Source organism: Microtus oregoni, unplaced genomic scaffold, assembly GCF_018167655.1.
Source record: "Microtus oregoni isolate MIOR12 unplaced genomic scaffold, Mior012 000057F_ref0000458, whole genome shotgun sequence".
Taxonomy (NCBI): domain Eukaryota; kingdom Metazoa; phylum Chordata; class Mammalia; order Rodentia; family Cricetidae; genus Microtus; species Microtus oregoni.
The window spans coordinates 8632339-8659582 of NW_024543833.1; the positions used below are offsets into that span (position 1 = coordinate 8632339).

General features: G+C 47.5%; 2 protein-coding genes across 3 annotated transcripts in view; one reads left to right on the plus strand and one right to left on the minus strand.

Annotated features, from left to right (window-relative positions):
- Afg3l2 (AFG3 like matrix AAA peptidase subunit 2) overlaps positions 1-9992 on the plus strand; it is a 47067-nt gene extending 37075 nt beyond the window's left edge. For both annotated transcript variants that reach the window (XM_041639207.1, XM_041639209.1), the window contains 5 exons: positions 482-592; positions 1992-2107; positions 4414-4614; positions 7131-7325; positions 9264-9992. In XM_041639207.1, the coding sequence (XP_041495141.1) occupies positions 482-592; positions 1992-2107; positions 4414-4614; positions 7131-7325; positions 9264-9494 (854 nt within the window). In that variant the 3' untranslated portion in view covers positions 9495-9992. The remainder of the gene's footprint in view (positions 1-481; positions 593-1991; positions 2108-4413; positions 4615-7130; positions 7326-9263) is intronic.
- Positions 9993-11524: 1532 nt separating this feature from the next.
- On the minus strand, positions 11525-25529 carry Tubb6 (tubulin beta 6 class V). The gene is made up of 4 exons (XM_041639120.1): positions 25408-25529; positions 24747-24855; positions 23157-23267; positions 11525-12987 (listed from the first exon to the last, which is right to left on the minus strand). Exons 1-4 carry the CDS (start codon positions 25462-25464, stop codon positions 11921-11923), a joined length of 1344 nt encoding a protein of 447 aa, XP_041495054.1. The 5' UTR covers positions 25465-25529; the 3' UTR covers positions 11525-11920.
- Between the last annotated feature and the right edge of the window lie 1715 nt (positions 25530-27244).

Consider the following 27244-nt stretch of genomic DNA (forward strand, 5'->3'; position numbering starts at 1 on the left):
CCAGCATCTTCTTTTGGTCTCTGTTGGCTCTGCACACACATGGTGCACAAGCATACATGTAGGCAGCATGCTCATACACATAAGTAAAATTTTTTTTTTTTTTTTTTTTTTTTTCGAGACAGGGTTTCTCTGTGGCTTTGGAGCCTGTCCTGGAACTAGCTCTGTAGACCAGGCGGGCCTCAAACTCACTTAAATATTTTAAAAAGCTATCATAGTTTGCTATTACCTGAAACTTATTATTTATTAAGGTGAATTGTCTGCAGTTACCTATTTGCTACTAATTCTCTCATCTTAGCTCACAGGGCCAAGGGTATATATAGGCTTGTACTTAATACTAGAATAGCTTAGGATCTTGTAAACACTTGAATTATGTTTCAGTTAGACCCCTTCTCAGTCTCCTGATGGATGGGTAAGATCTGTGTGGGTTCAGTCCTCCCTAGTGTGTGCCTGTCAGTTTGAGAATGGTTTTGTGTGTTTGTAGGAGCTGATGTTGCCAATGTCTGCAATGAGGCTGCTTTGATTGCTGCAAGACACCTTTCAGATGCCATTAACGAGAAGCACTTCGAACAAGCGATTGAGCGAGTGATTGGTGGTAAGGCAGCTGAATATAACTGAGGTTTAAAGGCTGATGGTAGTCAACATGTTAGGTGGTATGTGGCAGCCATCCCAACACTTGGGAGGTGAGGGGGGAGGTTTTCAATTTTGAGCCCACTTTAGGGTAAATGATGAGACCTTGTCTCTTTTTTAAAAGCTCATAAAAGAAAAGTTCAGCCCTTGATTACTGTTTTGGCAAGATTGCAAGATCTACAAAGAAAGTATATCCACACAGCTGTGGGGCTTGCCATGCAATCTCCGGGCTTACCTTGTGCTTTCTTGTCTCTGAACCCTTCCCTCTCTGAGGTAGAAAAGAGCTTACCTATTGATAGTGCTGCCTCTGTGAACCACGACCTTGTCTTTGTAATAATGCGGCATACTGAGAAAGGGAAGGTATCCTGTGCACTGTGGGGAGATGGTTTGTGTTTTCAGATAAGCAAGAAGGTTAGGGTTAAAGCGTAATAGTGGAGTACCTGCTTAGCATACACAAGGCTCCAGGTTCCATCTCCAGCACTACAAAAAGAAAAAGAAATGCTTGTGGAACCATGGGTGTATTAGTAACTTTTGACCCTAACAGCTTTGTGGAATATATTTATCTCAGATGAATTGCATTGAGCAAAACAGAACCCTCGAAGATGGTGTGACGGTTTGCCTCCACAGAATCTGCACCATCAGTGTTTACAGTCATAAATCATGATACAAAGTGAGCCTGGGAGCCAACCTCTCTGCAGCTGGGAAAAAACTGAAATGGCAGATCTTTGTGCCCTCCAGTTGGTATTGAATTCTGTCTCTCTGTCTGTTTTTTGAGACAGGGTTTCTCTGTCTAGCTTTGACTGGCCTTGAACTCACCGAGACTCTTAACCTGCCTCTACCTCCTGAGCTCCTGGATTAAAGGCTCGCACCACTGCCTGGAGGCATTAAATTCTTAATGTAGAGTCTTTTGGACTGTGTGTCAGGGAGTGACCTTCCTAGAGTGTTTCTATCTGGCCTGTGTGGCTTATTCCCCAAAATAAGTATGTGACTTAAAACAGTGGGTGGTTAGGATAAAAGCGAGCCTGGGGCAGAGATGAGAAATATACATTTTTATTGTGGTTGTATATATTTCAGACTTGACCCTTTATTCTGATTTTGGTCTTTAATCCCAGCACTCGGGAGGCAGAGGCAGGTGGATCTCTGTGAGTTCGAGACCAGCCTGGTCTACAAGAGCTAGTTCCAGGACAGGCTCCAAAACCACAGAGAAACCCTGTCTCGAAAAACCAAAAAAAAAAAAAAAAAAAGTAAGTTTAGGCGGGTTAGTTGTTAAATTATGTCTTAAGTAATGAGGTTGTAGCGTTACATCGCTATTTTTTAATGTCATTGTCACTAAAATAGTGATTTGGGGTTTTTGTTATTATTAGGCTTGGAGAAAAAAACCCAAGTTCTGCAGCCCGAGGAGAAGAAGACAGTAGCTTACCACGAAGCAGGCCATGCGGTCGCCGGCTGGTATCTGGAGCATGCAGACCCGCTCTTAAAGGTGCCACAGAGTGTGTTGCAGCAGGCAGGCCAGCTTAGAGTGTGAGCAGTGACTGAAAAGGAGTTATATTCACTGGAGAGATAGCAGATACAATGTACCTTTGGAAGGATGTAGCAGAAACTAATGGTAGCTGAAGGAAATGCTTATATACATCCTCCTGCAGATAGAGCACAATTTTTGACAAAACCTTCTCTGTCACCCTAGAGATTGAACCTACGACCTCATATATGCTGGATAAATCCTCTACCACTGAGCTACACACCCCCAGCTCTTTTTTTATTTTATTTTATATTTATTTTGTATTTTTCAGTATGTGTGTTTTATATGTATGTATATGTTCAAGTGTGGGGACACAAATATCTGCTTACACTTGGTGTGCTTCAGTGTGGAAGCCAGAGGTCAGTGTTAAGTGTCTTTCTCTATAGCTTTCCATGTTATTATTCACCATTATCATTATGAAGGTGGCATCTCACTGATTTGGGGTATGTTGATTCAGCAAGACTAGCTGGCAGTCCCAGGAATCCTCCTGTCTCTGCCTTGTAAGTGCTAGGATTGCAGGCACCTGGCATCATAGTCAGGTTCTTTGGAAGGATCTGAACACAGGTCCTAATGCTTGCATAGCAAGTGCTTTCCTGACTGAACCTTCTCCCTACTCCCTCTACTTTTTATTTTGGGGAGAGTCTCACTGTTTCCCAGGTTGTCCTTGAGCTCACTGTAGTCAAGGTAAGCCTTGACTTTTCACTCTTCAGAAGACCAGAGCCAGAAAGTGTCCAAAACAGAGCAGGGCTGGGAGAGAGCAGCGTTGGTGGTGGTGAGGAAATGCACCACCCCCTGGCCTGAAGCGTTCTGTAACTGTAACCCAGTGGGTAAAGGTGCTTGCCACCAAATCTGACGATTTGAGTTCAATCCCAGGATCCACCTGGTGGATAAACATTCTGACATGCACACAGCCACACACATACACATAATCAATCAATCAATTAAAAGGTTGATATTAAGACTTCATTGATATTTAAAACTTAGTCTTTGAGGTCCGGGCATGGTATCACATGTATGTAATGTCAGCACTTGAGAGGCAGAGGCAAGAGGATTTTAAATTGGGGGTCAGTCTGGGCTACATAAAGAAACTAGCACTACTGGTGGTGTAAATCAGTGACAGATCATTTGACCGGCGTGCATAATAGTGAACCCTGCCTGGGCAATCTAATAAGACCCCCAACTCAAAAGTAAACAAAAACAAACCCCACAAAAACCCAGCACCCTTGTCTTTGAGAAATGCCATTAAGAAAATATGAAAGGGTTAGGTAGGCACATTGTGCTACACTCAGGAAGTAGAGGCTGGAAGACCAGGATTCCAGTCCATCCTGGGCTGTATAGTAACACTCTGTCTCAAAATGCAGTCATTTTAAAAGGAAGTGGGGGAGAAAAGGCCACATTCTGAAAATGTTTGCCATAAATGTGACTGACAGAAGGTTTATATCTGAAAAAGTAAATCTTAAACTCAACCTAGTAAAACAGTAGATATATACACTTCATAAAATAAGGCATATGAATAAGCACTAAACTAGGGAATTGCAAAGGCAGACATAGATACCAGAGTCACTTAGGAGTGGTTAGAATTTAGCAGGGTGTCGATGGCAAGGATGTGTGCACTACTTACAGGAGGTAAATGTTATCCTGACTTGATCCTCACCTAAAATGGGTGAAAATGGATTCTACACAAGGATTTCTCTGCTGTATTTATAGTGTAGTCAGCTAGAAACAACCCCGCTGTCCATCAAAAATAACCTGGAAGCCAGGCATGGTGGGCTCATGCTTGGAATCCCAGCACTCCAGAGGGTAAGGCAGTAGGATTAACCAAAAATAGAGGAGTTCAGTTCCCACCACCCACAGCCGTCCCTCCAGGTACCAAATAAAAAATAAAGAAAAAGAAAAAAACCCACTATATATGTTTAAAGTGGGTAGACTTTATATAGAGAAATCCTTTTCAATACAGTTTTCTAAAGATAAAGGAAATTGCCTAGGTTCATAAAAGGGACCTGGTAGGGCAATGAAAGGTCTTGCGCATCTTGGCCCACCGTCCCCTTCGTCCGTCCTCTGAGGCACAGGTAACTGCCAGAATTGAGGAGACCTCAGCCAGCAGTCATCAGGACTTCTTTACTAAACAACTGGTTTTAGTTTGCCTTTACAGAGGGCAGAAATGCTTTCTGGAACTCTGAGGTGAGAGAGTTTCCCTCCTGGCCCTTGCTAGATCAGGACTGTATTGGGAGTGGTTAAGCCTCACCGCTGTGCTTTCTACTCACCAGGTGTCCATCATTCCGCGTGGTAAGGGGCTGGGCTATGCTCAGTACTTGCCGAAGGAGCAGTATCTGTACACAAAGGAGCAGCTGCTGGACAGGATGTGCATGACTCTGGGTGGCCGCGTCTCCGAAGAGATCTTCTTTGGAAGAATTACAACCGGAGCCCAGGATGACTTGAGGAAGGTTACCCAGAGTGCCTATGCCCAGGTACCTGTACCTGGGCTTTGCCTCCCTTTCTATTAGCCTGGGAAGTCAGGACTGAGGTGACACAGATGGTTCCCTAGTGTAGGTTCTTAAAGCAAGGATTCTTTCTTTCTTTTTAAAATTTTTTTTATTGATTTTATTGAGCTATACAGTTTTCTCTGCTTGCAAGGATTCTTTCTTAAATTCACTGGAGAGATAGCTCAGAAGACTGTGTACTGTTCTTGCAGAGGATCTGCATTCTCTTCCCACAACTCACGTTGGGCAGCTGCTACTGCCTGTAACTCCAGATCTGAAACTTCTGGCCTCTAAGAGCATCTGGACTCATGTACAGACACATACAAGGACATACACTTATAAATAGTTTAAAATACTATAAAAACAAAACCTAACAAAAAGTCCACTAACACAATAAAAACTTTCTAGAAGGTAGTGGTGCCCTTTAATCCCAGCACTCAAGAGGCAGAGGTAGATGGATCTCTTGAGTTTGAGGCCAGCCTGGTCTAAAGAGCTAGTTCCAGGACATCCAGGGCTACACAGAGAAATTCTATCAAAAACCAAACAAAAACAATAAAAACTTACAGGAAAAAAAAAAAGAGTATTGCAGTCTTCAGAGTTTTTCCTAAGAATCCTGTATGTAATGGTTATAGGTAGAGTTTAAAGTTTAGTTTTTTCAGAGCTTTTATTTTTCAGGGCAGGGTCTCTTTTTCAGGCTAGTCTCAAATTTGATGTATAGGTGAAGGTAACCTTGAATTCTCCTCCCAAGTGTTGGGATTTCAGTATGGGCCACAGTGCCCAGGTGTAAAGTTTGATTTTTAAAAACGATTTGTTATTTGATCTATATGAATGCTTTGGATGCATGTGCGCATGTGTACCGCGTATGCCTAGTGCCCTTGGAGGCCAAAAGTGCACAGGATCTCTTGAACTAGAGTTTCAGATGGCTGTGACCTGCCATGTAGAACCAGACCTGGGTGCTCTAGAAGCCCTATACTTTAATTTTTAAGTTCCATGTCCCTGCAACAGTTTGACAGTGGAACTCGGGATCGCCCTACAGCCTGTCCCTTGCCCCTTCCCTAAGCAGCAGCCTCTCTTGACCTGTTCCCATTCCTGTGCTTTCTTCAGCTTTTATTGCTGGTTTCAGCAGCCCCAGCAGTAGGCTGTGTCCCCTGGGCAGACGTGAGCCGTCTCTGTGGGAACGCTCTCCATTGAAGCAGCTCTTTGCCTATCGTCCATGTCTTGTTTTGAAAGTGGTCCCCCCTCCCCGTGTGGTATCAGTGATTACTTATTATTTATTTTTTATTATTTATTACTTATTATTTGCTCTTGTTTCTTTCTAGTTTAAGCCCATTTATTTGTTTGTGTTTGTTTGTTTTGGGTTTTTTAAGACAGGGTTTGTCTGTATAGCCCTGGTTGTCCTGGAACTCATTCTATAGACAGACTGACTTCAAGCTCTTAGAGATTTATCTGTCTCTGCCACCTGTGTACTAGGGTTAAAGGCCGTTGCCACCACACCCAGTCTAGTTTAATCTTTAAAAAAATGTTTTTTCTGCAGTGTGTAGTTTTCTCTGTCTTCTAGCCCCCGGAGTCCTTCTAAGTCTGATTCACAGAGTCCATTCTACTTCCTCCTGTGTGCTTCATTTCTGGAACAGTAGGTCACAGTTTCCCCTGTGATGCAGACCTGTTTCCATCCTGCTTTTCCTCTCTGAAAACATTATTCTGCGTTGTTTGTCTTTGAGATCTCAGGAATTGGGAGGTCAGGCTGTGGAGGTGGGGAAGCCTATGCTTTCCACTCCTTGTCTCTGCCGCTTCCCGCTTGGATCAGAAACACCCCCTTCCCTTAAGATCCTTTCACTTCTGTTTTATGCCTATCTAGGGTGTTTTGCTTGCATGTGTCTGTGCACTGTGTACATGCGGAAGCCCTGGGAACTGGAGTGACAGAAGGTAGAGGGCCTTCACGTAGGCCTGGGAACCATCTGTCACTCACATGGCCCCTTGGCTCCTTGACACAGTCTGTGAAAGATGCAGGTGTCATCCTGTGTCACGTGTTCTCAGGTTTAGACTGTCTTTTCACAGGAGAACTTCTTGGCAGTTTGATCTTACCAAGTGCTTGTTTGTTTTGTTTGATTTTGTTTTGGTTTTTTGAGACAGAGTTTCTCTGTGTTGCCCTGGCTATCCTGGGACTTGCTTTGTAAACCAGGATGTTCTTTCTGAATTCAGACATACCCCTGCCTCTGCCCCCCCAAGTGCTGGAATTAAAGGAGTGCACCACCACCAGCAGCAATATCAATTGGTTCTTTCTTCTTCCTGTCCCTCCACAAGTGGAATAGCCTGAGGGCTTCAGAGCCGCTGTAGTTTGCCCACTGCTTGTCTATTTATTTTGTCCTGATTGTGCTCCCGTATAAGTTTAAATCATGCTGCTACCCTTGGCTGTCATCTACAGAGTGTCTTTGTCCCCTGGCCTCTGTAAGTGTTCAAAGGTAAAGGTTCTTTTATCTAACCTTTTAATTATTGATGTTTTTCAGATTGTCCAGTTCGGCATGAATGAGAAGGTGGGGCAGATCTCATTTGACCTCCCACGCCAGGGGGACATGGTATTAGAGAAGCCTTACAGTGAAGCCACGGCGAGGATGATAGACGATGAAGTGAGGATACTCATTAATGATGCCTATAAAAGAACTGTGGCTCTTCTCACCGAGAAGAAGGCTGATGTAGAGAAGGTAGGTGCCAGCATATGGATGACTCTCTGCATGAGTGCTTTGGTTGTGTGTGCACGAGCAAGCATACAAACGTCAATCAGATGGTAATTCTGTAGAGCTGGTTCTCTCCTTCCACCTTTATGTGCATTCTAGGGGTTAGATTTAGGTCATCAGGTTTGCTCAGAAAGTATCTCTACTTGCTGAGCCTTCTTGCCAGCCTCATTGCTTTCTTGAGACAGGATTTTGCTGTGTAACCTTGACTGGCCTGGAACTCACTGGGTAGCAGGCTGGTGCCAATCTTCCCCTGCCTCTGCCTCCTGAGTACTGGAATTACAGGGGTGAGTCACCTTATCTAGCTTTCTACGGGTGATTTAGTTGGTGTCTAGACTCAAGAATCCCTTCCTTCCGACCTCCTGTGCTCCTTCTCTCTGGTGTTGAGTGTTCCCCGTGACTGGGGTACAGAAGCAGCACTATTCTGGTTCTTGTGTTAGGTGAAGAAAGTCTGTGAACGAGCAAAGGAGAATGTTAGGGCCAGCCTTATTCCCATGCAAGATTATCTCACTCCTGCCTAGACTATGTGTATTCAGTATATACCAAAGAAATGTTTGGTGGAAGGAAAATGTGTTGAGTTGGCTAAGGATCCTGACACTGTGGGTGTCAGAAGTATTTTGTGACCCAGCAGAGAAAAGGATGCAGATAAAGTGTTGAGCCTGTCAGGGGACCAGTCTACTGGGAGGAGAGGGCTTGACGGCTTTGCTCTCCTATGCAGGTTGTCTGAGACCCTTCAGAATAAGGAGAACTAGCTTACACAGTACCAGCTAAACCTGCAACCTCCTGAGGTGTCATTACCCCACTTCTTAGTGAAGAAACAATGCAGAGAGGCCATGTGGGGGCTTAAGGTCACAGAGGTGGTGAGTGGCAGGTCCCCTCTCTCCTATGTCCACGACGGCTGTGGATGGTTACCAAGCACTGGCAATGTGACCGACCGGTCTGAGAGGTGCTGTGAGAGTGGCTCAGTTTGTATGCACAGACGTCCACGCTCACCCACGACTGCACTGTGTGCTAGCATCAGCGGAAGCCTAAAGCTTTTATTCCTCCTGCGCTCCATTCACAATTAGTTATAAGAAATGCACTGTCGATTTGGTTTTGCTTGCGTAAGGATTTCAGATGAGGAGTAGTCCCGAGGTGATGGTCACCTCAATAGCACATAATCTATTCTTCCCTCCTAAAAGCAAGCGTAACCTGCATTGCACATTTGTGCTTTACTTTCTTGCAGAGAAGTGTGTGCATCCCTTTATTACAGCTGCATAAGCCTTAATTGTGGAGATGTGCCAAATGTGTTTGCCTGTTTGCTTATGAAGGACATTTCTGATTTCCGCTGTATTACACATCTTACTCTTAAAAAATCATGTGATTTTATTTATGAGACATGTTCAACTGTCTTTTTTATCTTTTTGGGGTTGGTTTTTTTAGATTTTTTTGTTTTTTTTTTTTTTGTTTTTTGAGAAAGGGTTTCTCTGTGTAGCCCTGGCTGTCCTAGAACTCATTCTGTATCCAGGCTGGCGTTGAACACATAGAGATTCTCCTGCCTCTGCCTCCCAAGTGCTGGGATTAAAGGCATGCAACCACCACTGACCAGCCCATGTTTTATTTTTTAATATTACAGTCTTTTAATATGTATGAGTATTTGCCTGAATGCATGTATGTGCACAGTGTGCATGTCTGGTGTTCTCAAAGACCAGAAGAGGGAGCTAGATGCCTTGGAACTGGAGTTAAAAGATGTCAGTGAGCTGAGAACTGAACCCTAGTCCTCTGTAAGAGCAGCAAGTGCTCTTAACCACTGAGATACCTCCCGGACTCCTTAGGTTCTTATTAGAATGAAGTCAGCTAAAAGCAAAAATCTTAACTTCTGAGTAAATTTTGCTGAGTAATTTTTAATGGAAATCACTTGTATTTCAGGTTGCTCTTTTACTATTAGAAAAGGAAGTATTAGATAAGAATGATATGGTTGAACTTCTGGGCCCCAGACCATTTGCAGAAAAATCCACGTATGAAGAATTTGTGGAAGGCACCGGCAGCTTGGACGAGGACACTTCACTCCCTGAGGGCCTTCAAGATTGGAACAAAGAGCGGGAGAAGGAAAAAGAGAAAGAGAAAGAGGAGCCCCTGAGTGAGAAGGTCGTCAGCTAGGCTCGGGGCTGGAGGCTCCTTACCTTGTCCTCCCAGGGCTTCAGCTTGCAGTTTCAGCAGCAGCCTTCAGAGCAGCAGCCCCGGTGCAAAGCCACCTGCTGACTGAGCCAGGCTGAGCAGAGGGCCTGCACTGCGCTTGCAGGAGTGCCAGCAACCCAGGCCTTTCAAGGGAACTCTCCTGCCCCTCAGCCTTGGCCTCACAAACAGTGGCCGGAACAGGAGAGATGATGCCACCTGTCCTGTGGAATCCTATTCTGTGGTTGGAGAATGTTTTCCCGTTACCTGCTCTCCATTCTTCCTCCTTTGATATCTCTGCAGAAGTGCTGTATAAAATTCAGTTCGAGTCCTTTGATTCAAGCAAATATTTTAAAATCTGAATTCAGATCACTTATTGCTGTTTCAATAGAATGGTTTTCTATAGAGAACTAACATATTTAAAAACCTGAATGTATTGTGTAAATATGGATTCTTTACATCAGAAATAAAAGGTGGACATTGTACTTTTTTCCTGAACATATTTAGGGTCACTATGCTGTGCTTATGTTTAGAGAACATAATGTCAGGAAATTAAGTGGTTTTCATTTTTGAAGATAAATTCTTCAAAATCTTACCCAACTGGTCTCATCAGCTGCCACAGAAAGCTGCAGCCCTCCAGATTTATGTCTTGGACTGGTGCTGTTGGAGCCAAGAGTCAGTCGTTGGGAGCTGTGATAGCTGCATCAACTAGGTTCTCCCTGAGCTGAGCTGGCCATAACAGGTATGCATTGTGCTGTCTGGGCTCGGCTGTTGATGGATCTGGGTCCCCAGCGGTGCTGGAGTTGTGTGTGCTTACTGCTGTCAGTCTCCAGTAGAAGATTATAAAGATTGTACAACCGCAGATCAACTCCCATCTTCAAGTGCCATTATTTGAGCTTAGAGATACTGATTATTTTATTTTTTAAATTGGATCTCCTCTAGCCCACTGGCCTGGAAGTCACCGTGTAAGTCCACACTAGCACTGAACTGACAGCAGTTCCCTGCTTGGTTTTCTTTAAAAGATTAATTTTTATCTTTTTATGTGCATGGGTATTTTGCCTGCATGTATGTCTGTGTACTCCATCTGTGCCTGGTGCCTGAAAAGGACAGAAGAGAGAGTATCAGATCCCCCTGGAGCTGGAGTTACAGGTAATTATAAGCTACTGAATTTGGTAACTGAATTTGGGTCCTCTTCAAGAGCAGTGTGCTCTTAACTGTTGAGCCATGTCTCCAAACTCTGCTTTGTTTTTAAGTACTGGGATTATAAACCACCATGCCAATTTTGTATTTCTTTTTAGCTGCATCTTATAAAAAACATTCCAGCTTGCCTTGTGCATTGCTGATGGGGGGGGGGGTCAGTGGCGGTAGGAGCTATTTTTGATGGGTACACTCCAGCTCATGGCCACATGGTAAGTGGGGTCAGAGATGCACCGAGGTACCAGCTCTCTCACCAGCATATCGACTCTGCATGGTCATTTGTAGAAGAGCCACGCTGTCCCTCCTTTTCTCCCCACTGGGTATTTCTGGGAGGGGATAGCTCAATGGAGACTTGTTTGAGGCCGTAAGGCCTGCTTAGGAGGATGCCCTCATGATGAACTGTAGTGGTGAGGAACTGTCTGCCGAAGTATCCAGTTCTTAAGTTTCCAGGCAGGTAAAGCTGAGACATTTCACCCTTAAGCTGCTATGCCTGCTACAGGTCAAGTGCCTGTGGCTTCTCCTGCCTCACAAGAACAGTAATAGAGGTGCCACTGTCCTGGCAAGCCTTGTGCGACCTCGGGGCAGGAGAGTAGTGTCTCCTGTTTTGGGAAAACGAAAAAAGTTGCACATCTTGGGTGTCACCTCACCCGCACAGGAATGGGTATGGCAAGGCTTAGCTGCATGCCACCTGTGAAGCCTGACCCACAGCAGACCCTTTTCCAAGATAGGTGTGATTTATGGGGATCTCACAAAATAGGTTTCTGAAAAATGAGAACTACATATCACATTGCTTCAATGAAGTTAAAGAGACCAAAAAACACGTTTAGCATTTTATTATGAATGGATTGTCACCAAGTTCCATTTTGTGTATTCAATTAAGGCAAAACTGTGTGGCTTTAGGTTTATCACCAAGAATGAAAAACAAATCCTTATTCTAACTCCCCTGTTAACTCTGATGACTGGGCACTTAACAGAAGGTGGTTGCTATCTTTAGCCCTGTACAGCCCCTTAATTTGCTTTCAGTGTTTCTGTACAAAACCACCCTGGTCTGGTGGGACTGCCAACTCTCCAGCAGAGGAATGTGCTTGTTCCGGATAACCTGGGAACAGTGCAGTGTTTGAGAGGGGCCTGTAACATGTGCATACCAGGGCAGCAGGCCCACACCATCAGGGCTAAGAAGAGAGCAAGTGTACACTCTAGCATCTTACGGCTCTCTATTCGTTGATCTCTTCTTCATCCTCATCTTCAAAAGCCTCTTCCTCGTCGTTGACCGTGGCGTCCTGATACTGCTGATACTCAGACACCAGGTCATTCATGTTGCTCTCCGCCTCGGTGAACTCCATCTCGTCCATGCCCTCACCAGTGAACCAGTGCAGGAAGGCCTTGCGGCGGAACATAGCCGAGAACTGCTCGGAGATGCGCTTGAACAGCTCCTGGATGGCGGTGCTGTTGCCAATGAAGGTGGAAGCCATCTTCAGGCCCCGTGGAGGGATGTCACACACAGCCACTTTGACGTTGTTGGGGATCCACTCCACGAAGTAGCTGCTGTTCTTGTTCTGGATGGCCAGCATCTGCTCATCCACCTCCTTCATGGACATGAGGCCCCGGAAGACAGTGGCGACCGTCAGGTAGCGGCCGTGGCGCGGGTCACAGGCAGCCATCATGTTCTTGGCATCAAACATCTGCTGTGTGAGCTCAGGCACTGTTAGGGCACGGTACTGCTGGCTGCCCCGGGCTGTTAGTGGTGCAAAGCCGGGCATGAAGAAGTGCAGGCGTGGGAAGGGCACCATGTTCACAGCCAGCTTGCGCAGGTCAGCATTGAGCTGACCTGGAAAACGCAGCGATGTGGTGACACCGCTCATGGTGGCAGACACCAGGTGGTTAAGGTCCCCGTAGGTGGGCGTGGTTAGCTTGAGCGTGCGGAAGCAGATGTCGTAAAGAGCTTCATTGTCAATACAATAGGTTTCGTCAGTGTTCTCCACTAGCTGGTGCACCGACAGCGTGGCATTGTAGGGCTCCACCACGGTGTCTGATACCTTGGGCGATGGCATCACGCTGAAGGTGTTCATGATGCGGTCCGGGTACTCCTCCCGGATCTTGCTGATGAGCAGGGTGCCCATGCCTGAGCCCGTGCCACCGCCCAGCGAATGCGTGAGCTGGAAGCCCTGCAGACAGTCGCAGTGCTCACACTCCTTGCGCACCACATCTAGCACCGAGTCCACCAGCTCCGCGCCCTCAGTGTAGTGACCCTTGGCCCAGTTGTTCCCGGCACCTGTCTGTCCTGCAAGATAAGATTCCAGAGGGGACCTGCTTTCCTCGATCAGTATTTTCAGAGCATAAGAGATTAGAGCAAAGAAACAGGAGCCAGGCAGCAGGTACCCACCACAGTGTCTAGAAAACACATGAGCAGGTACCTCTTTCGATAGGACAAGCCTATACCCAGGAGTGGGGCCCTGCTCCCTAGAAGATTGCACTTAGTACACAGAGGTCCTGGTCCTGGAGTCAACACTAGGACATTAAACTAATGTCAAGAGCTGGCTCAGAGGTTAAGAGCACCTGGCTGCTCTTCCAGAGGTCCTGAGTTCAATTCCCAGCAACCGCATGGTGGCTCACAACCATCTATGATGAAATCTGGTGCCCTCTTCTGGTCTGCAGGCATACATGCAGGTAGAATGCTGTATACTAAATAAATAATTTTTAAAAATAAACTGACAAATAGCAGGGCGGCAGTGGTGGTGCATGCCTTCAATCCCAGCACTTGGGAAGCAGAGGCAGGTTGATCTCTTAAGTTCGAGGTCGACCTGGTCTACATGAGCTAGTTCCAGAACAGCTAGGACTGCAACAAAGAGAAACCCTATCTCAAAAAAAGAAAATAAAAAAAAAGCAAACTAATGACATAAATCTATATAAGATACATTTATCTTTACCTGATAATGTCATTTGTTTTGAGTTTATCTATGTAGTCCCATCAGGCCAGCTCTGATCTTACTGCTGTTATTTCTCTATTTAGACAGGTTTCTCTGTGTAACCACAGTGGCTGTCCTGGAACTTGCTCTGTAGACCAGGCTGTCCTTGAACTCACAGAGATCTGCCTGTCTGCCTCTTTTAAAATAATTTTGGCATATGATCAAAGTTCAAAGAGGACATGATCCACACATCAGTTATTTGCCTTCCCTCTTTTGAGCTTTCTGAACTTTGCACTAATTCTGAAAATCCCAAACACTTCAAAACCCCTAACTTCTTTAGTATGGGTCTGATGCCATGAGTGGAAAATTCCATACCTGACCTCATATGAGAGGCCAAAAACAAGATGCATTGAACCTTCAGGTTCTGTGTATAAAGTGTAAAGTAAACATAATTCATGTTTGCTATCCCACTGGCAAGGAAGCTTCTTATACATATGCAAATATTTCACAAAATCTGGTTTCAAGGATTTTTGGGCAAAGGATTTAAAACCCATGCTATATACAAATACTTTTTTTTTTTTCCAAGACAGAGTTTGTGTATCTCTGGCTGCCCTGAAACTAGCTAGCTCTGTAGACCAGGCTGGCCTTGGAACTCAGATCTGTCTCTGCCTTCCAAGTAAAGGCATATGCCACCACTGCCCGCTACAAATACTTTTTTAGGTTTTTTTTTTTAATTTATTTATTTATTATGTATACAATATTCTGTGTGTGTGTATGGCCAGAAGAGGGCATTACAGATGGTTGTGAGCCACCATGTGGTTGCTGGGAATTGAACTCAGGACCTCCGGAAGAGCAGCCAGTGCTCTTAACCTCTGAGCCATCTCTCCAGCACTCCCCCCCCCCCCGTAATGAGTTTTGATGTGAATGGGGCACTTCATTTATTACCCATTTTTCTAGGAACTAACTACTGGTTTTGCATCTATAAATTGAGGACAGGCACAGACATTCCTACCCTCGAGTTACATCCAGTGCAGTTGTGGAAAGGAACCTAACGTGCCTACAAAAAAATTTTTAGTTTTTCTCAACAGTTCAAGTGGCTATGAAAAATCATCTAGTCTGTGTTTCATAGAGCAGCTCATCTACAAACTTTACAGAGACACTCTTCATTTCCTGAACACAGAATCAATTGTGTGTGCTAACATCTGAGAGTGTACATAGAAAACCCCAACCATCCACAACACACTAGTTACCTGTCTAAGGATAGAGCCTCATGGCCATCATGAGGCTGAGGGGTCCCCATTGTTACACTACAATGTTTGGACAAGGCACATGAAGACCCTCCGAATTCACTCTGTGATGAGAAAGGTAAGTTTGCAGAAGGCACCCTGGCCTGACCGTGGTGGCCTCCCCGACTTCACCACCTTCAGGAGGACGCTCAGACTCTTCCTGCTATCCATGCCCCAGTGGGTGTGGTGAGGATCTAGACAATCGACTAGCACACCTACTGGGCGCTGGTCCCTCTGGCCTCTCAGCCGTTTCTTGCTTTGCTTTTCCCTGGTCTAAACTTATCTAGGATGGGCTTCTTCTCTCTTACAAACAGGAGTTCTCTTCTATCCTGTCTAGCTGTGCTGTCCAGTGAAAACTGGCTGGTTCTCTGAGCAGACTCTAAGATGGTGATAGACACTATGAACAGTAGCAACTTGGAGGGGAAAGGGTTTATTTTACCTTAAAATTTATAGTTCATCATGAAAAGAAGCCAGGACAGGAACTCAAGGCAAGAACTTAGAGGCAGGAACTGATAGAAAGACCATGGAGGAGAGCTGCTTACTGGCTTGTTCTTCATAGCTTGCCCAGCCTGCTTTCTTATAGACCCCAGGACCACCTGTCCAGGGGTGGTACCACCCACAATAGGCTAGATCCTCCCCCACCAATCATTAATCACGAAAATGCCCCACTGGCTGGGAGGTAACAGTCCATGTGATTAATCCCAGCATGCAGGAGGGAGATCTCTGTGAGCTGAAGCCAGCCTGTTCTAGAGAGTGGTTCCACAGCTAGAGCAATACAAAGAAACCCTGTCTCAAAGAAAGAAAATACTCCCTCCCCCCCCCCCCCCAGCTTGCCCATAGGCCACTCTGGTAGGAGATTTTCTCAATTGCAGTTCTCTCATCCCAAATGACTCTGGCTTTAGTCAAGTGGATAAAAACGCTAGGCAGCACAGATAGTCACTGTCCTTTCCGAGGACCCACAAATTCATGTCTACCTACCCCTTCCCACACAAGTCAGCAGGCCAGAGCCCAAGACAGGCAGTGAGAATATCAAACTGCCGAGGTCAACTAGGCACTTAGGCTTGACCTTGTACCGGGAACATTGTTGCACAGAAGGACTGTAAACACTGCCAGAGCCGTGGCCACTCAACGTGCAGAAAGCATAGAAGGCAGCGGCAGGCAAGACGCAGAACCTTAAATCAAACTTGCTCAAGCTGAAGGTATTACAGTGACTGAGCTCCCCCAGCGACTCAGATTCCTCCCTATTCATAGCACAGATTAGCAGCAAAGTATTCTCTACTCTTGACAAAAGAAGGAAGCTGGTAACTTTTAAAAATATTTTGCCACTGTCTCATAGCAACAGATCATCCCTGCTTAAATATTTGGGGGTCATAAGTTGACTAGCAACATGATGCATTGGGCTATTAATCAGTGACTCCAGCTTGTTAAACACAGGCTGCAGCCCTGAGGGTTGGCAGGCAAGCTGCAGATGCCTAGGGCTTCCTCACAGTCCTCCCTCTGCTTTTCCTCCAACTCACACTGGGTGAGGAACTGGTCTTCCAGCTCCCCGTGCTCCCTGGCTCCTTAGCGAGGCCTCCATCTGAAGGAAAACTACATATCCACAAGGGGCTTTAAGGAAACAGCCTGTCTGGCGCTTAGCTTCCTTCCCACAGTCTCCTTGGCATAGCTGCTGTGAAACCAGCAATTAACAAAAGCAGTGTTGAAAACATATGATCATATCCTTGGGAACTCACATGTAAGTAACTCACTTTTTAAAATTATATATTACTAATGCAACTAGTTCATCCACTCCCCCCTGGATTTTGTTAAAGAGTCTATGTAGCTCTGGTTGTCCTGGAACTCAATAGGTAGACCAGGCTGACCTCAAACTCGGAGATCCACCTGCATCTGCCTCCCAGGTGCTGGGCCAAAAGGCATGTGTGCCTGTTTTTTTTTTTGTTCAGCGCTTTAAGTTCTTTTTTTTTTTTAAATATTTATTTATTTATTTATTATGTATACAATAGTCTGTCTGTGTATATGCCTGCAGGCCAGAAGAGGGCACCAGACCCCATTACAGATGGTTGTGAGCCACCACGTGGTTGCTGGGAATTGAACTCAGGACCTTTGGAAGAGCAGGCAATGCTCTTAACCTCTTAGCCATCTCTCCAGCCCTTTAAGTTCTTTAAGTCATTTCAAACTATACCCAGAACGACACAGGCTTGTTGACTAGTCCTCTGGTGCAGGTGACAGGCCTCCACACACGCTCTTCCATCACTAAGCCCTGCTTGACAATGGTCTATTTTAGTTTGCCAAAGCTACCTAAGAGCTGGGAACCAGCTGAAGTGTATCACTCCGGAGTCAACTGGAATTAGACAATTCCAAATGAGGACTTGAGTTCAGATCCCCAGAACCCACATAAGATTTGAGCATGAGCTCACTGGCCAGTGATAGCCATAACAAAAAAAAAAAAGAATGGAAAATAATAAACATTGTAGACAAAGGACAATTTTTGTATTTTAAAGACAGGATCTCTTTCTGTAGTCCAAGCTACCTTCACATATATAGACCAAGCTGTGCTTGGATCCAGTGTCCCTGCTTCAGCCTCAGGGTCAGTTAAGAGACACCACACACAGCTTATCATAAATAAGTCACAATTCTTAATTAAAAATAAGGTCCAGTTTGTTAAATTAAGGATATTTTATGTCAGGACAACTTGTTTAAAATTTTTTAACATTCTTAGCGAGTAGTGGTGATGCACGCCTTTAATCCTAGCACTCAGGAGGCAGAGGCAGGTGGATCTTGGTGAGTTTAAGGCAGCCTGGTCTACAAAGGGAGTTCCAGGACAGCCAGAGCTACACAACACAGTGAAACTCTGCCTCAAAAAACAAACAAATGAACATTCTGGACCAGCCATAGTGACATAGCCTTTAATTCCAGCTCTTGGATGGCAAAGACAGGCAGAACTCTTGAATTTGAAGCCATCTTGGTCACATGGAAAGTTCCAGGCAAACCAGGGCTACATAGTGAGAGACCCTGTCTCAAATTCCTAGCGGAGTGGGGGTGGGGGTTAAAGAGATGGCTCAGTGGTTAAGAACATCTACTGCCGCTCTTCCAGAGGACCCGGGTTCAGTGCCTGACACCCACACCAGGTGGCTCCCAGATGCCTATTAACTCCAGCTCCAGGGAATTCAACACCTTCTGGCCTTTGTGGGTACCCACACACATCTGACACACTGACACACACACGGGGAGAGGGAGAAAAATGAAAAAATAAGCCTGGGTATGGCAGTATATTCAAGTTCCAGTCCAGCCAGAATTTTGGGGACGAGCTTTACATGCCAAATATCATTTTCTTTGCGTGTGTGTGTGTGCACATATTGTGTACCTATGTAGTATTAGTGTACAGGCCTGAGGTTGAAGTGTCTTCCTCACTTAGTGCTTTGGACAAGTGCACACCAAACCTGGAGCTGACTGGTTCAGCTATACTGGCTGGCCAGCAGATACCCAGGACCTTCCTATCTCCACAGATACATACCCACTATACCCAGCTTTTTTTTTTAATGGTCTAATAGAGCTTAGCCCTCATGCCTATACAGCAAGCTCTTTATAACTTAGCCATCTCCTCAGCCCCTAAATGCCATTTCTCACAGTTTCGAGAAGCACCTGGTCCACCGGACAACTAAGCAATGACAAGGTCTGCCTTGATTTGGGTTTGCTCTTGTTCATCCACGCACCAAACAGCTAGAACGGTGAGGACAAACCTTTCTTAACCTCCCACTTTATGATGGGCAGTGGTGGCACACGCCTTTAATCCCAGCACTTAGCAGGCAGAGGCAGGCGGATCCCAGTGAGTTCGAGGCCAACCTGGTCTACGAAGCAAGTTCCAGGACACTCAGAGCTGTTACATAGAGAAACCCTGTTTCGAAAAACAAAAACAACCCTCCTACTTTTCAGTTTGAACAAAACTGGCTGCTACAAAAAGCTGCCTTCCCACAACCCAGAATTGGAATGACAAGGTTTCCTAACAGGGCTGCAACTGGGGTACAACACCCAGGCCAAGAGGCAGGCGGATCTCTGTGAGTTCGAGGCCAGCCTGGTCTACAAAGGGAATTTCAGGACAGGCTCCAAAGCTACAGAGAAACCCTGTCTCGGAAAAAAAAACCAAACCAAAACAAACAAAAAAAAAAAACAAGAAAAAAAAAAAAACAAACAATACCCAGGCCAGATGGGGCTCGCAGACGGTCCGTCTGGACCGAAAAGGGAGAAAAACCTGCAGAGAAGCCATGGCTATGACAAGCCATCACCTTTGCTACACACTTCCAAGGAACCTGATGTTTTCTTACAAGACTTAAGGCATGTAAAAGGTTATGGATAACAACACAGTGACTAGCCACACTTCTACCCATGTGACGACAGACCCCATCGGCATTCTAGAAATTCCAATGTAACTTAAACATCATAAACAGTGCCAAGCCAGCTTCCCGTGTTCTCTCAAAGAGCAGGAATGGGGTATGTGTCTCCTTCACGGGAAGTGTTTGGTCACCTATTTGAACACAGGTCTTCGGGTTTCTCTGGGGCCAAGTCTCACGTGCTATGTCTAAGGTTCTCTTTAGGGTGTTCACACTTTATACACAGAACAGCCACTTTCGGGGTTGTTTTGGTGATTCCTGTAACTTTTTTCCACTTTGGGTTGTTTTTGTGGTCCTGGGGAAATCACACCCAGGACTTCCTCTATCCTAAGCACAGGCTCTGCCACTGAGCCACACCCCAATCCTGATAGAGCAGTTCTCAAAGCACCAAGTCACTACTAGGGTAAGTGCTGGGATAGCAGTTTAAATTTAACTTCAGGTACAGGCAGAGGTAAATTGCGCTGCGGTGGCCCTTAGGCCGTGGGAGGTCTGGCCAAGTCTTCTGAGATGTTTATTATACTTTTTTTTTTTTTTTTCGAGACAGGGTTTCTCTGTGGCTTTGGAGCCTGTCCTGGAACTATCTCTGTAGACCAGGCTGGTCTCGAACTCACAGAGATCCGCCTGCCTCCTGCCTCCCAAGTGCTGGGATTAAAGGCGTGCGCCACCATCGCCCGGGTGTTTATTATACTTTTGAGAGTCTACTCTGTTTTTTGTTTTTTTGTTTGTTTTTGTTTTTGTTTTTTCGAGACAGGGTTTCTTTGTGGTTTTGGAACCTGTCCTGGAACTAGCTCTTGTAGACCAGGCTGGTCTCGAACTCACAGAGATCTGCCTGCCTCTGCCTCCCGAGTGCTGGGATTAAAGGCGTGCGCCACCATGGCACGGCTGAGAGTCTACTCTGAAATCAAAGTCAGAAAAAGAATTTCCATGGACCAGTATGCTCATGTTCTTTTGAAAGAAAGATTTACGTATGCACCTATGTATATCAGTGCATGAGGCCAAAGAGGGGTGCCACTTAGTCTCTATCATTCTGTCCATTCGAGGTGAGGTCTGTCTCTCTGGACCTGGGGCTTCTTTGTGCCCCTCCCCCACACCCCAGGCTAAAAGCCAGCAAGTCCCAGCAATCCTCCTGCCTCTACGCCTCTTGGGGCTTCCATCACAACTATGTGTGGGATGTTTGAGGGCTGAGATCCGAGCACCAAGTTCTCACAACGGGACAGCAAATGCTCTTAACCACTGAGCCCGTATCTTCAGTTCTCAGTCTTTTGCTTGTTCATTTAAGGCACGGTCTCACAGCCCAGACTGGCTTCAAACTCCCCACCTCTCTGCCTCATCTTCAAAATGCTAGGATTTCAGGCCCGTGCCACCACTCCCAGATCATGACAGTACTCAGTGCAGGCATGAGGCAAGGCCAGAGAGCGATGCCGGCTCTCTTCCTCTGTCCAGTGTCTGACTTAACTGCAACTCTCTGATCGGGCTAGATTGGCCGGCTGAATAAACGCAGGTATCCACATGGCTCCACCCCCAGCACTGAGATTATAGGTACACACTGGAGTACTGAGCTGTCAGGGATCCAAATTCAAGTCCTCCTGTCTGCACAGCAAGCTCTCTACCAAGAAAACCCTCTTCCCAGCCACCTTATTACCGTATTCTTTATAAGAGCAAACACTGATTCCCTGAGAACTGGCCTTGTAAAGAATTAATTACAATTATGTACTGACTAAATTACAGATCTTAGAACTACACACTAACATGGAGTATGGTTTATAATATTCCATGAAAAAAAAATCTACATAATGGTATAATTAAAACAGAGGACAAGACAACCAAAATAAAGACAGGTTAAGGCAGACCCCAAAGCTGACTCTGAGTCTGTGGAGATGGAGAGCGGGAGAAAATGATTTGGGTACTCTAGTCTGCTTTTCTTTCTGAGACAGGGTCTTTCGAGATAGCCCTGGCTGTCCTAGAACTTGCTATGTAGACCAGGCTGGCCTCAAACTTAGAGATCCACCTGCCTCTGCCTTTTGTGCCACCTGGCTTAGTTTAATTTTTTGATAATGTGATTGTGTTGTATTTTGCTGGAAATAAAGGCAAAGTGAAAAATAAATGCTAGTTTAGAATCAAAGGGTTTGTAAATTGTCTTTCAGGGATAGAGACATGGGGTGTCACTTCCTTTCTTAGATTTAATTGCCAGAAAGAAAAGAAAGCAAGGGCCGGGCGGTGGTGGCGCACGCCTTTAATCCCAGCACTCGGGAGGCAGAGGCAGGCGGATCTCTGTGAGTTCGAGACCAGCCTGGTCTACAGAGCTAGTTCCAGGACAGGCTCCAAAGCCACAGAGAAACCCTGTCTCGAAAAAAAAACCAAAAAAAAAAAAAAAAAAAAAAAGAAAAGAAAGCAAGGGAGGGAGGGAGGATGAATTTAGTTGCTAGAAACCCAGAGTGAAATGGGTCCTTCAGCTGACCTGAGCCCGCCTCCCAGCTGACTGCACTTGTGAAGGGCCCTGCTTTAATCTCTACACAGCATCAACCAGGCGTGGAGGCCATGGCGCTAATCCTGGCACCTGTGTGGGGGAAGCAGCAGACTCAGCTACATAATAACCAGCTGTGGCTACATGAGACCTTGTCTCAACTCAATCACACCAATCTTCTCGCCTTGCTAGAACACCCAAAACACTGCTCATCTGAGCGTGCGTGTGTGTATTGAGAGAAAGAGTGAGCCAACATCCCTGAGGGTCAGAGGACAATCTTACATTGGTTTGAAATAAAGTCTCTTGCTTACTGCTTCAGCCTCCAGGCTCCCTGCCCGTGGGCCTCTGTTGAGTCCTGCACCCCCGTCATCTCTGCCGCTGCCACATCTGCCTCTACGTGAAGTCAGGGAATTGAATTCTGGTCCTGCTGCCATTACCTCACCTCAGATTCTCATAAGAGAATTCTTCCTTCCTGTTAGAATCTAGGAAATGCTCCATCCACCTGCCTTCAGAGACCATGAGATAGTCATGTACCACTACAAGGATCTTCGGCCTTCTTCAGAGCAGAGCCAAGCCCAAGTCGGAGGCAAATCAGTTTCCATGTGGGAGCATTTCTGTGACATCCTACATACCTACCCATTCAATTCTGTCTTCCTAAGGACCAGAGAGTCCCCGTGCAAGTTAGACAGCCAGTCCAAAGTTGTGCAGGGAATGGAGGTACCAGAGGGCCAATGGCAGTGTGCTAGACTCTTGACTGAAACCCTATCAGAATATGCTCTCCCTCCTCCGCCTTTTCACACAGGGTCTATGTAGCTCTGGCTGACCCAGCTCTGAAATTTACAGAGTCTCCTGCCTCTGCCTCCCCAAAGCTGGGAGTGCAGCATTGGTGTGTCCTATAACACCCCACAAAGTAGTGTTGTGTTTTTAAACAGTGACATCTAGAGTTTTGCTTTGATTGTTTAAGTGACTTTGGTCTATAGCTTTCCCCAAAATGATGTTTTGGGAAAACACAGCCTCATAAAAAAACACTGCAGCTCTCACTATTTCCTCTCAGCCATGGTTGAGGTAACGGGACTGCCTATTACCCCTCAATTAAACTGTGACTGCCCGAGGCCTTCTGAAGATGGGCCCAGGATACAGATTTCTCGTGATACCTTCACTCTCTATGATGCTTGTAGGCCAGAAATCGACCTTAGAATTCTCCAGTTCCCCTGGAATAACACTCTGATGGCTCAGCCTTCCTAACCTGAAAATTCCAAATGCTCCAAACCCTGAAGTCTTTTGACTATCTCCTAGGTAGGTGCCACAAGTGGACAGTCGCAATTCAACCCTGGGTTCAACCCCCTGCACCACGATAAATAAATACAAAACGAAACAGTAAGAAAAGCAAGCAAGACTGAACCTACCGAAGATGAAGTTGTCAGGCCGGAAGAGCTGTCCAAAAGGCCCAGATCTCACACTGTCCATGGTGCCTGGCTCCAAGTCCACCAAGGCAGCCCTGGGCACATACTTCCGAGCTGGAGAGGGAAAAGCCACAAGAGTTACTTCCAGGTTCCTGGGAAAACTGACTTTTTTCCAGCAGTCCCACTGGCTCAGAGCGGCCTGGCTGGGATAACCAGATTCGCTTCAGAGAGGCTACTATGACTTTTCTCTCAAAAGAATCTTAATCTTGGGATGAGGAACTACTAGGCCCCTAAGCAGGGCCAGTGAGAAACAGGCCCTCCTGCCTACATCATGCCACTGGTATTTCCCAGTTCACCCCGGACACTCCTTTCCTATTGGCAGCGGCACTTCTCTAGCTGCGCAGAAATAAACAAGGTCTGTGGAACTGGCCTTCCGTCTGATTTTGGCACCTGCCCCATTCAAGTGTGTGAATGTATGAGCAGTCAAGCTGGGTGCGCAGCTCCTCCCTGGTGCTGTCCCAGGGGCTCTGGTATCCTAGAAGTTCGCTCATTTAAGTAAGAGTGGGTCTGTGTAGCCTGCATGGCGCCTGCGCGAGCTGTAATTCCCAGTGAGGGCGGACTTCAGAGGACCTCGAAGAGGAAGGGCTCCGCACATAACCAAAGAGAGGAACAGGTGTCACAGAGGTCACCCCATGGTTAAGAAGAAGTGCAGTGTACACTGTGGAGTTTCTCTTAGAGCTCCTAGAACCTCCCTCCATGCCTAGGTGTTCCTCGTCTGCTTATAGGAACAACTTCCAATGATTCATGTCTACCGCCCTTCCCAGCTCTGGATGGGCAGGTGGGCAGTGACTCAGACTCTGGTGACTCCAGGGGGTGTCTTGGATGCGCTTTCAATGTCATGCCACGGGAGTGCCTGCGCATGTCATTTCTGGGTGTTCGTCCAATGCCCTGGGATTTTGTCGCTTTGCGAGGGGTGTGTCACACTTTAAAACAAAAATTGCTGTAAAAATAGTGTTCAGAGGACAGAGGCGCTGTCATTCCCACACTGGGATTACCCAGGGTCTGAAATTTTACTAATCTCCCGATTAATTACTCAGAGCTGTCCGCAAACATAATTTTAGGTGAAGGACCAGAAAAATCATTTAAACAAGTGTTTCCCCAAATTTTAGCCAAGCATCCCTAATAAAAGCAGCGTTTAAAGCTCGCTATAGTCGGTTACTCTGCTCCGTTCTTTTAAGAATGGCCTGGAAGTGCTGAGGTGATGATTTCACAACCTCAACGGATTGTTTGGTTCGGGCCTTCGGGATAGGCGGGATCCCACAGTTTGAATAGACCTAGGGCGGGTTTCCGCTGCAGGGGGAGTGAGGGAGTGGCCGGGCATCAGCTCCATCCCGCCCGAACTTTTCCCTGAGCAAAGTCTCCGACCGCCGAGACCGCACCCTGAGCGCCTCCCTCTCTAGGTCTAGCCCGGGGTCCCGGCTGGGGTTGGTCGGGTGCTGTCAAGGCATGCCCGAAAGGCAGCAGGGAAGGCCAGGTGCCGGCGCCGGAGGCCGGGTGGCGCGGGGGTTGACGGCCCGCAGCCGTGCGACTCACAGGATGACTCATTGTAGTAGACGCTGATCCGCTCCAGCTGCAGCGCTGAGTCGCCCACAAAATCTCCAGCTGGGTCGATGCCGTGCTCATCGCTGATCACTTCCCAAAACTTGCGGGAGAACGGCGAAGGGACAGAAAGTCAGTCCGGCAGCTCAGGGAGCCCCCGCCACTCTGGGACACCCCACTCCCCACCCCGGGCCCTGCGACCAGCTCTGTAGAGTCGGCTCCCCAAGCCCTCAGACGCAGATGCAACTCCTGGATCGTAATCCCGAGTCGGTGCGCTGAGACCTAAGGCCGAACCACCGGGGTTGGCCGCAGGAACCTGGGCCCACTCCTTGGGGGCCGCTTTCGAGGGCGCGCCCTTCGGGACCAAGGGCCCACTCTCCGGGTCGGGGCCCCAGGGCGCACTCTCTGGAGCCCGCAGCTGGGACTGGTGGCCCACTTCCAGCCGGATGCCGAAGGCCGGCTGCTGGGACCGGTGGCCCACTCTCTGGGCTGGATCCCCGGGTCTGCCCGAGGGGAGACAGGGCAGGCTCTCGGGGGTTTGTTCCCCACCAGGAGTGCGCAGGGTCAACCTGGCTCCGAGGAGCAAGGCGAGGTCTTCCGAGGCCGGCGACACCCACTACCCACCCGCAGGAGCGGAACACGCGCCCGGGCCCACCTTGGTACCGATCTGGTTCCCGCACTGTCCCGCCTGGATGTGCACAATCTCCCTCATGGCGGGCGCGTCTGCGCTCGGGCGCTGGCTCTCCCGACGGCAGCGTGACTGTGACCGCCTGCGCGCTCCCGGGACTTGACCCCTCTCTGCTCTCCGCCCTCCACCCCCTCCAGCCAATGGCAGTGGGCTGTCCCGCTTGCTGTCCCCGCCCCTTCCCCAAAGGCTAGCGAGCTGCTCCTAGCCCCCGGCTCGACAGCTGGAACTCTGGGCACCGGGCGGGGAGGTGCAGGGTGGACTGCAGGGACTCCCGAGGAGGTGGCGAGGGGAAGCCCTAAATTCTCAATGTACCACCTTTTGTTGTCCCCTCGGTGCTGTTGGTACCCGGAGGAGACTGGAACCCGTGGTATTGATCACTTGCTAACCTAGTGAGTTACAACGCTCCCAGGAGAGCAGAGGGAGCCACCCATAGCCCAGCTGGTGGAAGGCGACCTTTGGGACCCGACGTGGATTCGTGGATTCGTTCGGGTGTCTCTCTACCCCCGGCACGCCTATTTTGCGCCTCTCCGCCTGCCTCTCCAGAACCATCCATAAAGTGACTCCACGCAGTATTTGCCTAACAACAGCCTCCAATTCCTAACGAGCTTGGAAAGCGCTTGGCGAGGGCTGGGCTCGCTCTCACCCTCACTCCCTCACTTTTGAAACAAAACAAAACTGAGCACAGGCGCACAGGCGCAGTGCTGCTGGAGGGAGAAGACTAGGAGAAAAAACGACCCAAAGAGTTTGCCTTTCTAGTCTCATCAAAGGCAAGGGGCCACTCGGAGATGAGGGAGTGCCAACTGTGATGCCTTAGGCCGCAAGTTTCTGGTATGATGATCATGGCTCCCGAGTGTTCTTGACCTCAGCAGATGGCTTTACCACTGCTGGGCATTCTATCATGGAGGCCATCCCCAGCCCTTCCAGCGGGCAGTCTCATCCTGTTCTCAGAAGCCCCCACTAATCATAAGGACTGGTCACCGGCAGGAATGGTAGGCATGTCCTGCCACCAGGGCACATAGAATGTTCTGGAATCTCACGGGATGCTCACCAGGCAAAGACCTTACCCAAGGCCAGGGGAAAACACCAGCCAGCAGGTGAAAGTCAGAGTGTCTGTCGGGACTCAGGAACGAGCCCTGGGTGGTAGCTGGGATGACTTGCTTTTCCAGCCTGGTGAAAACACTTGAGTTCTGTGGTAACACGCCCTGGACCCCGGGCTCCAGTCATGTCCTCATTTGCAAACTGAAAGGCTTATCCCGGAGACCACCTGACAGGAGACCACCTGACAGGAGACCACCTGACAGGCTCTCAGACGCCAGAATTCTTTGGCACCTGTAGCCTGTGCAGCCACTAAAGACTCCCAGGTGTTCCCCCACGAACGCTTCCCGTCGAGGGAATCTGAAAAACTCCTGAGTCCTCCTGAGCCCAGGCCAGTCAGAAATGCCACAATGAGGCCCCAGGAGGACCCGTGATTGGTACTCGTGGTTTCTTTTGAGATCCGTGAAAACTGAGGAAACCCTCGCATGGAGCTGGGGACATATTCAGTAGAATGTTAGCCTAGAATGCAGGCAGGAAGCTCTGGGTCAAATCCCTGGGTGTGGTGCTACGTGCTTGTATTCCTAGCTCTTGGACATTTGAGATAAGTTTAGCTATCACATTTGAGGCAAACTTGGGCTATATGAGACCCTGTCTCCAAATATGAGAGACAGCCTGAGGTGGGGGTGATGAATGTGGATGAACATGTGTGTCCAGATAGAAGCAGCTGAAAAAATGGAACCCTGACTGGGAAAATGCCTCCAAAAGATCC

Bases quoted from the DNA above. Each gene is read 5' to 3' on its own strand.
- Tubb6 (XM_041639120.1), bottom strand. From the start codon at position 25,464: ATGAGGGAGATTGTGCACATCCAGGCGGGACAGTGCGGGAACCAGATC. The intron at 23,268-24,746 runs GTGAGTCGCACG...TTCCCTCTCCAG, and splicing joins CTACTACAATGAGTCATCCT to CTCGGAAGTATGTGCCCAGG. The intron at 12,988-23,156 runs GTAGGTTCAGTC...CTTATCTTGCAG, and splicing joins GCCTGACAACTTCATCTTCG to GACAGACAGGTGCCGGGAAC.